Below are 13,082 nucleotides of genomic sequence, written 5' to 3'. Positions count from 1 at the left end.
TTGATCGTTTTGAGTAGAGCCATTATCAGGATAGCAGCAAGACAGTTTCCGTCGAGACACCCACTCCCTTCGCAATATCATCCACCATTCACGAACCCAGTGTACAGAGCCGCGTAAATAACATAAACCCTTATAAGCAGGGAAAAAAAGCCTCTGATTTACTACGGGTAATCTGATAGCCGCACAGTGTTCCACTCGTGGAAGGACGTGTGTCCCAATACCAACGCTCGTACCAAGTTCGAGGACGACCCAATGCCCCGATCGGAATTGGTGGAGGGAGAGATAAGACGCAAACGGTTATGGGTCTCCGAGGGGGTCACTGACCTCTGAGCCTGCCGTGTCCAATTCGCTGGAGGAAGGCTCAATGCCGACCCGCCTGACGCAGTGCCACAATCGAAAAAAAGCTAGCGGTAACAAAACTGGAAGTAATAATACACAGAATAAAAACAAACGACTGATATCAACATAAAGTGGGCGAGAAAAGGACCGAAGTCCCCCGCCTTCCCGCGGACTTAATTTTTCTTTTTCAGAAACCAGCGGTTGGGAATCCCTCGATCCGGACTAGATTACACGGTGATAAACGCCGCCGGCTCAGACCGGAGTCGAGAGCCGTCTCCTACGAGGAGCTTATGCATGTCGTTCTAGTCTATTTCGACTTACGATGGACCGCTGAGAACCCTCGCAGCAAGCGAAGCCAATCCCAGGCTTTGCGAGTTTCACGTGACGTGTAGAATGGTTGCGTTATCTACGGAAATGTTCATTTGATGGAGTGGCTGGGATAGCGTGCGCTTGGTAGTGAATATGTAAGTTTTTTTTCTTTGACATCGATGGAGGTGGTATTTTGAAGTTCCTAACTTTTGCATGGCAACTGAACTAGAGATTATTATTAAAGAGGAGCTTGCTGGCGTTTATTCTAAATATTTATTAGGTCATGTTACATTGTAGACCCGTTTTTTACGACACAGAATTTAACGGGTTCTTTTCATTGGTTGAAGAAATACTTTTGCTAAACATCCTTAGTCAAAGTCTGGATGTTTGATTTTGCGAACTTCGAATCGAGGCACAAAATCTGAGTAGACACTTATTATATACAATAAATAAGAATGATCCAATGCCAGTCCAGCGGCAGAGGCGAGACAACTCTTGGGAGTTTCATGGGGAATAACTGATCCCCAGCTTTTCCGAAAAATGGCGCGGTAGCCCTGCACGATTTCGCGCCGAAGGAATCTCGAAGAAAGGATTCATAAACAGGTTTATTTTTAAACCCCATCCAAATGCTCTGAACATAAAAAAAAAAAAAATCACAACGCCCAAGTTGTAGTGACGAGCAAGTGCACCAAGTGGTGGTATTTGACAATATACTTAAAAGTAAGGCCAACATCAGAGCCTGCAGACTTGTATAAACGTTAGGATGTGCAAAGGATACAATTACATTCCAATGTGATAAACATTTATTGAGTGTAGTGTCACATGCTGCTTCCTTTTCAAACTGAACATTTGTCATTCTAATGGGAAATTACTTGTTCAATTTTTCGGAAAGAGGCCACGCAACCATTTTTAAACTTGATGAAATAATTGTGGGAGTTGTTCCCTGTCACGTTGGGATTGAAGAACTAAAATACAGTTTTACCTGTGTGCTTTAGTGTTTCTAAAAAAAGAAGAAAGCTCGAACAACTGAAGTTTTGGATGTCTTCCGATCCCTCTCAACTCTTACGCCGTCTTCTGAGTCACGTGGGGAGTGACGTGTTGCCGAGTGCACTGGGAACAGAGTACCAGGTCGGGTTCTTTTTCAGTGCCTCAAGCGTGCGTTGCTTCTGGTTGCGATTCACATGGCGACCTGGCGACCTTGAAGGTTGGTCTGCAAGAAATGAAGAGGAGGACAAGGACGGGAAAGGGGGGGGGGGGGGGGCGAAGCGCATGCCTTTTCGTAAGTCTGGCTGACGTAGTAGAAACCGGGTTAGACTACACAGGAGGGGTTTTGCTCAAGTCGGGCAGATGGCACCGCTAAAACTGAATGTAGTACAATTTTGTCGATTATATGAGGCTTTTGACGTGTTTACTCATGTTGAAACGATAATATTTATAAATCATAGCATTACACCTAATATATAACCGCATGTTTTACCAAGTTAATACAATTCACCCAGGTTGGCGTCACGCCTTGGTTCTCAAGGCCCCGCCACCTCGCAGCTGGAAATCGCGAAGTATTCCTGTTCTCTGCTTTGCTATTACGCAGCGGAACAGCGATATTTTTAAAGAATGAGGCGGTTTCTTCTTGCTTTGGGGTTAGATAAACAATATAACTATTAAAAACTGCAATTTTTTTCGGAGGGCATACCGTTAAATCGCCCCTTTAAGTGTACAAATCAGGTAACGATTTCAGTGACCCGAAACAAAATAAAATTGTTCGAAAACGTCGTGCTCACATGCACATATACGGAAATCGTGAAACCAGTGACACACTCGTGTATGAATGAGAGACTCGACAAAAAAGTCGAGTCCTTGTAGATATTATCTGTTAACAGGTAATACAGAAAAAAGTACGTCAGTTTAATTAATGATAAGTTAACTTACACGGAGACATTATATCCGCCGCATCGTCTAATATAAAACTCAATTTTTTTCTTATTTTCACTTATTGTATACTCCAGACCAAATGAGTGGTCCAGGCAGAAAAGGCAGAGAGAGAAACTCAGCCAACCTCATACCAGCTCAGAAGAAAAGCGAACATTGCATAACAAAAAATGGTATCAAAAAGTCGCAAATAACTTGTATAGGTCTGCACCCTTACTGCACAAAGTATACAGAAAAATCAAATGCACATCAACACAGTAAGACACTGGCACTGGGCAAAATAAGAAAAAATATCAAATAAGCATTTTTACAAGGCAATTTAAGCAAGGAAAACACAAAAGTAAAATAATACCTAATAAAAGCATAGAACACTGTGCAGTGATGTGAATTTGATACGGGAGTATTTACAATGGCAAGCATCACAGGGATGATACGACTGAAAAGGAATGACTGTTGAGAAGTTTAACCTACGTTACCTAGAGGCGAGGCAAATTCAGTAGAGGTAACAGTATAACAGAGAACGGGGTTCCAGTTATATCTTGACTAAATTTAAACGTGAGTATAGTAACAACAGCTAAACGTGAGCATACTACCAATTATGACCAGAACGCGGTTGTCATAGATAAGACGAAGCAATCGCTTTTTAATCCGTTCAAAGCTTCCACTTGATGAAATAGAAACAAAGTCCCATATAGCCCTACGACTCCACTCTATTTTCGTCCTGCTGAGAAACGTCTACATAGAGTCACCAGAAGGCTACAATCATGGTATAGACACCCCTTTTTCATATTGTCCGACTTCCCACGACGGCCATTCGTCCGTTGGCGCCCGGTGACACAAGGTCACACGTCAGCGGCTTTTGGGTACCACCATTTTTGGTGCTTAGGGCAGACGCGCATCGTCTGTGAGAGTTATAGATTCAAAATGAGACTATTTGAGCGGCATACATGTTGCAAGGAGGGCATCGCGGTATCGCTTTCCTCTGTTCTGAAACTACTTCTAGCGAGCAGAACAACGCAAAGCACTTATTACATCTTTAGCCCGGAACATCGACGAAAGCTTGTGTTAACTGGCAACATTTATTCTTCGCACCAATAAGATCAAAGTATAGTTACATTAAAAATTAGCAATCTTGATACTCTAAAACTGACACGCGCCCCTTAGTTTTTCCATGTGAAAAATAGGGTTCCCAGAGCTGCCGCAGTGACTTGTACCGGACCTTGGGGCGCTAATCATAGTTGACGGTAGCTGGCTGCGAACGACAGGGAGTGGCGCAACACGCAAGTAACTGAAAAGAGTCTCTTTGATCCTGAAATTACGGCAACTACAACATCATGACAGGCACGTTCATGGACAGCTTTCGGGCACTCTTCTCCGTAGTGCCACGTGGAAGGGCACTGACTGCACATTTATTCGTGGATTACATATGGCCTCGTGTGTTGAGCGAAAAAAAAACAACAAAAGAAAAACGAAACACCTCAGCATATGGTCAAGCTTACGATGAAACGTGGACTGGAACATGCGTACCAAAGGTTTTATTAATCCGTGCACAGAATTCTGAGCGTCCAAAACATATTTTATCTTTATTAAACAGAAATATAAAGGCTTCTGGTGTAATTAAATTCAAAAATGGTAATGTAAAAACACTTTTCTTTTATTTTGGAACGGAAAATATTCACAGTAAGTAAAGTTTTTTTGTTTTGTTTTTTCATTTGTGACTTATAATTGCTTATTTATAATTTGAAAGTCGTGAGATTTTCGGCAGGGTTTTCGCGCAGCTGTTTGAGTCACAAATAAGACCGTAATGTAGGGTCTACGTGTCTAGATTTTAATAAATTTGAACAAAAAATTGCCTTCCACTGCTGCGAAGAAGAGTCAAAACCACCAGCGACGCTTGGCAGGGATACTACCAGAGGTCATGTGAGTCCCGTCACCGCAAAATCGCATTTCTGGCGGTGAACTCACGAAGCTCAGCTGGACCATACTTTCTGTGCACCTCATGTTGAAGTGGCAGGCCGTATTGAAGCGCCCGTGACCAAGTGGCAGTGTTCCCAGAAAGGATGAGAATTTAAGTATTAAGCGAACATACCTGTAGTAGACTCTTTAATGTGATGATAGTCGTTAAATGGTACAGTTAACCGCGTCCTTATTGTTACAGTACATAGAGACTGGGCTATAGTCAAGTTTACGTGAAAACAAAAAAAGAGTTCATCGTTCAAGGTACCCTTTAGTCTCATGCCAGTGTGGTGCCGGAGAAAGTACAGTGTGACACGTATTGTTGACGGGTACTTCAGTTCCATTTTACGGCGGTTATGTTACAGTTTTCAGAACCTACAAGATGGAAATGTTTCAGAACTTACCGGCAGCCAACGGAGCCCAGAATCCAGGAGATGAGGAACGTTTGCCACAATAAACGGGCTCCGATTTTGTATGGCAAGTTTCCTTGCATCCCATGCATTTTTAATAAGAAAATTACGTCCTGAGATTTACACCAGGTCTCGATGACTAGTGGTACATTTGAGCGGGGGCAAAACGTTTGAGGACTCGTAGTTTACTTCCGCGGTAATAATGCCAGGATCTAGGCGACCTCCCTCTCACTGATAAAGCACCAAAATTGGTCATCTGACCTCGCCTCCACAATGTTCAACGCTTCCAACAAACACTGATCAAGGGCCCAAATCAACAAGTCTAACGCCTGGTATTTTATCCCGTGTCGCGCACAGATAACTTCTATGCGCATGACAATGAAGGACACAATAAATGACACACTATAGACGCTTGCAGCAGAGCTTAACCTGCGCACTAACCAGTGCGCAGTAATCATAGCAACGTAACTTCAAATTTCCTGACCTGGCCGGAAAAGACTTGTGGCGTTTGCACGGCGATCCTTGTTTATGGAGAGGACCCTATACGTGTATAAGAGCGCGGTGGAAGATTCACAATCGCCCGGAGACGGGAACGTAGACAAAAGGCTCTGTTATAACCTAGGTTGAGCGCAGCGGACGTAGCATAACGCAGAACGTGGAGCCTTTCAGAGGCCGGCGAGCAGGAACTCAATATCTGTGACCAATCAGTAGCGCTGTTTGCAGCGCTACGCCGCGTTTGTTACGCTTGATGTCGGAGCATAACAGAGCCTAAAGCGACGTCCTGCCAGCTGAATTATCCACAATGCGACCACACGTTCTGTTTGAGGCTCTTTGTGGTGGACAGTCTCTACGACGGAAAGGTAGATCGGCACCCTTCAAAACGAGCTAATAGACGGCCGCAGCATGGAAGTGCAACATCCGGGGCTTCCCTGGCTCACAACTGTTCGACGAGATCGGGCGACGTTCGTTTTGACTGCACTGAGTGCTGTCAGCGCAATGAAGCTTAATTTCGGCTGCGATAATACTCAGACGAACTTGCGCTTCATCGCTAACTCCCCAGGCAGCACAAGACGTCGAGATGACGTCGAAATAAGGTCCTGGACGTTGGGCGACGTCGAAGTACTTAACAAACTTTTATTGACGTCATTGGTACGTCCGCATGAGAGGTTCCGACAACGTCAAATACGCGACGTAGTGATAACGTCATAAGCTTCACCTCGACGCCTTCAACAGTAATCGACGTTTGTTCGACGTCTTGTATGAGAACTTCCTTGAACGTCGAGCACGAGACGTCATAACAATGTCCTGAGCAACACCTTGACGTCTTCAACATTAATCGACGTCAGCTCTACTTTGCTCCGGGAAGTTATTTAAACGTCGAGCACGAGACGTCCCTACAATGTCCTGAGCAACACCTTAACGTCATCTACATTATTCGATGTCAGTTCTACATTTTTTCGGGAGATTCTTCTAACGTTGAGCGCGAGACGTCCCAAGAATGTTTGACCAACCCCATGTCGTCATTGGCAATAATAGACGTCGTTTCTACGTTTTCTCAGGGACGTTCTTTGAACGTGGAGCACGAGACATCCCAACAATAGCCTGAGCAGCACCTTGACGTCATTTGCATTAAGAGACGTCTGTTCTACGTTTTCTCTGGGAAGTTCTTCGAACGTGAAGCACGAAACGTACCAAGAATGTCCTGAGCAACGCCTTAACGTCATCGACATTATACGACGTCAGTTCTACGTTTTCGTTTTCGGGAGGTTTTTCTAACGTTGAGCGCGAGACGTCCCAACGATGTCTGAGCGAACACCTTGATCACCTTGAACAAGCGCCTTATAGAGCCCCAAGGTGCTGTCATATCACTTTTAAATTTACTTGTCAATGTCAGCACTATTGATACTGTGCTAGCAATCCACCTTTCAGCCTGGCTGAGCTGCAGAAATCTTTTACAATATATCATTCTCGTGATTTTTGCTTTAGCAGGAATTGCTTGAAAAACCGAGAATTCACAACAACAAAAACCAGGATTTAGCTCGGAGTCAGCTGGGCTGTTTATAGCATTTTTAGTGTTTCTAACTTAATATCAGCATCTTTGAAGCTGGAAGAGAATGATAATAATGTAAGGGATTTCTGCAGCTGGGAGCCAGGTTGAAGGGTGGACAGCATGCACAGTATCGAAAACGATGTCATTGACGAGAAATCTTAAAAGTGATATGGCAGGTCCTTGGGCACAATAGGACGCTTGTTTAGGGTGACTCTGAATTACACCCATAACTGTGTAACCATGGAAGTGGGCGAAATTGCCGATCACTAGGGCGCTGAAGGAACACTGTTCCCATGATTCCTGGAGTGCGGGGAAGGGCGCTTGGGGGATTTAGCAAATGCTCTATTCCGTCCGAATCTACATGCTTTCACGAGCCTTCCTTCGAGCAACGAAGCCAAATCCGGTTGACCCATTGTTCCACGGTGACCCAAGTCGAGACGGCTGTCAATTGACACCCCGTTCAGTCTCGACGTATGCTCAACATTTTATGGTCATTAAATGGGACATTATTTCAACGTTGACATAACGTTATCACAGACGTGCGCGCGACATTTTATGGCGTTCAATGGGACGTTATTTCAGCGTTGACATAACGTTATCACAAACGTGCGCTCGACGTTTTATGTTAAATGGGACGTTATGATATTGTTAATATGACATTCTCTATTGACATCCCGTTCAGTTCACATGTATACTCGACGTTTTATGGTCGTTAAATGGAACATTTTCTCAAGGTTGATATAACGTTATCAGTTGACTTCCCGTCTAATTCAGATGTGCACTCGACGTTTTAAGGTCGTTAAGTGGGGCGTTATGTCGACGTAAGATCCGCGCTTCTTTCCAGACATTAGCCTTTCCATATTACGTCGAAGGGCCCTGACGTTCAGACTTTCGAAGTTCTTTCGACATGTGGTTGCTGACGTCATCGACCTACTTTCGACGTCTTTCCAACGTGTCTGTGCTGCCTAGTATTTCAGGAGAAAGATCCATTAGTGTGGTGACGCCACTGACCGCTCCGTCGGTGGACCTCACATCTCTGGCACCGGCGCCTTCGCTGATGTGATTTGGTCGAAGAATCGGCTTGCTTTTGACTGTTTCTTTTTTTGTAACGACTTGGCATTATTTGTGGCTACGGATATATATATATATATATATATATATATATATATATATATATATATCGCTCGCTATAGCCAACCGGCAACGGTCAGGTGGCGCCAGCAGCGTGAGAGCGCACGGTTATACCCTGACTCGTTGTAACTTGGCAAAGGGTGAACGATAAGCCCCACATTGCATGCCGAAGGCTTCGAAATGCGCGACGTGTACGAGCGCAACGCACACATATTGGAGCATGACGCAGCGAAAAGCCTGATACTTCTTCGGAGTTGAGACGCGCTCCGGTGATACGCAGTCACGTTCCGATTGGCCCGCCAGGGCCGCAGCTTCCGCTTTACTGGCACGTTACGCGATCACGGCCTCCTGGTATACCCAGTATTTCTTACTTTAGACACTAGGCTAAGCGGCGCCACCAGAGTAAAAGCTCACGTTTGAACAATGCAGCCGCCGCTCCCAGGGGTACCCAGTATTTCTTGTTTCAGTCGCTGGATGGCGCCAAACCAACAGCATTGCAGGTTGCCTATACTTATCTGTATTTGTAGCTACTTGTATGCATTCATAGCTAGGTGTCCTAGACTGCATGCGTCGTAAACCGTAAACCGTAAACCGGAGTGGAGACGCGAACGTAGACAAAAGGCTTTGTTATACTCCTACGTTGAGCACAGCGAATGTCGCATAGCGCAGAACGTGGAACATCTAGCGCCATGCCCGTACAAAAGGTATAAATATTCGTTCCGATCTTGCTTCAGTAACGCGCGGGATAAACAACCGAAGCACATTGGAAGTCTCAGCACGTTCGCTGGAGCATTTATAGGTTGGAAATACTAAACGTTTCCGACAATTCAGTCACTGCACTGTCTTGATTTTCTGCTTTAGGTTTCTGGATCTCAAATTCACGTAGAATAACCAATCGCTCCTTCTAAGGTCATATCCAATTTCTCTTTATAAGGCAATCCTCATTGTATACGCCAAAGCTGTGTTACTTCACGTGAACGTGTCCCCGACATTGTAGCGGGCCACAAATCAGGCGAAACCACCAGTGACATCTTCTAAGTTTGCGGGAAGGGCAGTTTAAAACCGGAAGACGGCAACCAAAAAGAAGTGAAGCAGCATTCCTTTTTTTGTATTTGGTGCGAACTTTCAAGCAGGGCTGCTGATATAGGAGGCGCCCTACGTGGCTCTACTATAAATCTAGATTATCTAGCTGTAAGCTCAAAACACAAAATAAAACAAAGCAAAACAAATTAGGATCAATAGAGCATGGCCTCACAGGAGGGAGATTCTTTCCTTCCTTGCTCATACTCCTATAGTGTGTTACCTTCGTTAAAGTAATGTATTTTATTTTACTATTATTTTTTTTTTTTTGCAATCTCGGCAGTTCTTAACTTGAACAGCACCGAGATGTGAAATCTCTGTCGCAAGATCTTGAGACGAGGCACCTATTGTTTAGTCATGATTACCTTTTTTTGTGTATGTGTTTGTATCGTCTGAAGAGTAGAAAGCGAAAGACGAATATCTGCGCGATAAGACTCGCTACGTTTTGTGTGTGTGTGTGTGTGTGTGTTTTTTTTTTTTTTTTGTGAACTTCTTGTTTTTGAATACGCGTTACTTGGAAACACAAAATGAAGGTTGAGCCTTTTATTTTTCCTACTTCCTCCGAGTTTCCATGTAACTGGCATGTGATTAATCAAAGTCAACCACGCGAGGCGTACTTTGTTTGAGAAAATAATAAAAGAAGCTAAAACATATAGCTTTTCATTTCCGAAGAAGCTGCCATCGTGCTTTCAGGCTTATGCTCCAACCTACGATCCAATAATGCGTCCAACTTCAGTTATACGAGCTTAAAGTTGCATATCCCTAAAGAAAACGAAAAGAACGAGGAAATATTTTTTTTTTTCAAAATGGTTAATGGTTTAATTTTTGTATAAATAAATTTTCAGTAATATCAATGAGGTTTAGTTTTCGTCAATATATTTATGGTTTAGAATACGAGATGACACAATTCGTAGGATCATTGCCAATAACCATTAATGCCCTAGTGAAGAAATTTTGAAATGAATATCTTGTTCCAATAGTCGTATATGAAAAAAAAATAAGATAAAAACATGCAAGGATATATCAGAAGTTATAAGGAACTGATAAGAAGTTTCTTTTAACTTCTTACATAATCTTATATACTCACATTATCTTAATAAGTAGAATAGATAAATGGGGTAATTGGGATATCACTGAATGAGAGGGCCAGGGAACATGCCTGGTTGGGGAAACAGTCCCCAACGGGCAATCTTGCGTTGCACTTTGATAGGATCCCATGTGGCCCGGAATTGGAAAAAAAAAAAAAACAGTTCTGGGCAGATACGCAAACAAAACATTGCGAGAAATACAGGAGGCATTCCGCATAAGAGAGCAAGGGGAGGGACTGTGTATTAGTGCGCCGTCACTGGACTTAGCAGATAAAGAGTTTTTCTTTTTAAGCCAACACCCCGACAGACGGTATTAATAGTCAATGTTTGTTTCAATAAACCTTTAGTTGAGAGGGCGCTTCGTCTCTCTTCGTCCTTGTCTATTCGGCGCTTTCTCCTCAGTATCTTAATAAGGTTCTTATATGCTCGTATAGGATCTTATCTGATCATTAGCGTGTATTACACTAAAATATTCGCATACGAAAATAGCTTTCGCTAGGTTGTGCAAGTTACTTTATCTTAAAAGTAGCCTCAAAGTGAAGTGTATGAAATAATGTTTCATCCACCTCACATCAGGCGATAATTGTTTTACCCGATACGTTTTATGAAAAAATATTTGCAAATTTATTCATCGTTCGGACCTGCCAGCAACATAAACAGAGCATAAAAATATCCACAGCCTGCACCCGTCCGATTTTATCAGAAATCGGGCATGGTACGCCAATAAAGACCTGTTTCTTTAGCGCAAAAAATTTAGTATTTCATCCACCTTATGGTGAATGAAGTCATTAGATATCATCATAAACTTTTCAGCTATTTTTTTTTTAGATCTTAATATACATGAGTTATGTTCCTGTAAAATATACAAAACGAGCCAAGGGTAAGGGCCACATCCGTCCCATTTTTACGTAATATTTTATATATCACAGTTTGCAGAGCCGAATATGAAAAGTCGTACATTACATATTACATAACGTGTCCCAGTCCGGGGATCGTAGAAAAAACATCGAAAATTAAATTTTTCTTCTCATATTGCAGCTTGACATAAATTTTCAAGCCCAAACACGTGTATGTTTGGTTCTGCATTTCTTTTTTTCAAAACTCCACTCACAGTAAGTTCTTCAGAAATTTGCTTAGGGTTAGCTCGCCACATTGCGTGTAAGACGAGCATTCCTTCCCTCCGAACAGTTAGTTTTCTTTCCCTGACCTTTACCACGACCGAGAACAGCAGAGAAAACGTTCCCCAAAAGGAACGCTCGGTTGCCCCCCCCCCCCCCCTTCCCCCTCTTCTTTCCCTCCTATTTTACTCTCCCCCCCGGGCTCCGCATCCCTTTTTTCGATTGGCCGACCGACCGCCAGCCCGAGCCGAAGCTCCCATCACTCTCCGCCTCAACCACGTGCTCTCCTCCTCTCCACGTTTCCCTCTTCCCCTTTTACGAGCGGATTTCAAACCCCCCGACAAAACTCCGCTGGCACTTTCGCGGTTCGGACGGTCTCTCCGCACCCCCTGCGCGATGCATCGGTGACAGTGCGCGTTTTTGTGGTTGGCTTCCCCGCATTGCAGACGGGCCGCCGCGCGCGCTCATCTAGCACCAATTTAAAGATGGGTGACGGCGCGGTCGACTTGGACTGGAGGAATTGGACTTCGGGTGACAACAGTTCCCCCCTGTACCTCTCCGAAGTGGAGGAAGAACCTCTCACAACCGTCGTGGCGATGACGATCGTTTACGCCGTCATCCTGGTAACGGGGGTCGCTGGAAACGTCTGCACTTGCATCGTGATCGCAAGGAACCGCTACATGCACACGGCGACCAACTTTTACCTGTTCAGCCTGTCGGTGTCGGACCTGCTACTTCTACTTCTCGGTCTACCACAGGAAATGTATCAGTTGTGGCGGAAGTACCCTTACGTCTTCGGCGAAGTCTTCTGCATCCTGCGCGGTCTAACTTCAGAGATGTCGACAAACGCGTCCATCCTGACCATCACGGCGTTCACGGTGGAACGCTACGTGGCCATCTGTCATCCGCTGCGGGCCCACACTATGTCACAGCTTCCGAGGGCCATACGGTCCATCGTGGGTATCTGGATTGTGGCCGGTGCGTTCGCGGTACCTCTGGCTCTCCAGTTTGGCATTGTGTACGAGAAGACTAGGGACGGTGGTGCGCTTATCCTAGAATCCGCCGCGTGCATGCTCAAGCGACCAGTGGAACACGCATTCACGGTGTCCACTGTCCTCTTCTTCGTGCTGCCCATCAGTGTCATATCGGTGCTGTACGTGCTCATCGGCATCCAGTTGCGGAGGTCGTCGGCTGCCACGAGGCGTGATTGTTCGCCGGATATGAACGGCAAGAGCCACAGGAGTAACACCTCGATGAGGACGCCTCGGCACACCGGCGGCGGTTCCAAGCGCGCCGTCGTCAAGATGCTAGGTGAGCTCCTCGTAAAGTGCGAGGAAAAGTTATTTTGAGTGTTTGATTTTGATGTATTCACTACCGTGGTCTCACTGGACTCCACGCGTTCGGTTAAGTTGGCCCGAAACCTATATTGCTGTTCTTTTTTTAATTATTAAGTTTTCGGAGATGTTGGCGCTGTTTGAGTCCACGTGCAGCCGACGCTACGAGCTGATGAGACCGATCACAAAACGTCAAAAGCTAGCCATCATGGTGTCAGTCATGTTTTTCTAAGTGTTCTATCATCGCTGAACCAATCATAAACAAAAAAGGCCCAGTGACTTGCGCTTTTGACTACTTGATTGGTCTCATTACCTCGTAGAGCCGGTTGCGTCTGGACTTG

General features: G+C 44.7%; 1 protein-coding gene across 1 annotated transcript; it reads left to right on the top strand.

Moving 5' to 3' along the window:
• Positions 1 to 11,979: 11,979 nt before the first annotated feature.
• On the top strand, positions 11,980 to 12,756 carry LOC115320670 (pyrokinin-1 receptor-like). Its single transcript, XM_029980818.4, has one exon. It carries the CDS (start codon positions 12,004 to 12,006, stop codon positions 12,754 to 12,756), a length of 753 nt encoding a protein of 250 aa, XP_029836678.1. The 5' UTR covers positions 11,980 to 12,003.
• Positions 12,757 to 13,082: the final 326 nt, after the last annotated feature.

This window comes from Ixodes scapularis, unplaced genomic scaffold, assembly GCF_016920785.2.
Source record: "Ixodes scapularis isolate PalLabHiFi unplaced genomic scaffold, ASM1692078v2 PGA_scaffold12__126_contigs__length_90152505, whole genome shotgun sequence".
NCBI lineage: Eukaryota > Metazoa > Arthropoda > Arachnida > Ixodida > Ixodidae > Ixodes > Ixodes scapularis.
Note: the sequence above shows the minus strand (reverse complement) of the source record. Positions and strands in the feature narration are given on the sequence as shown.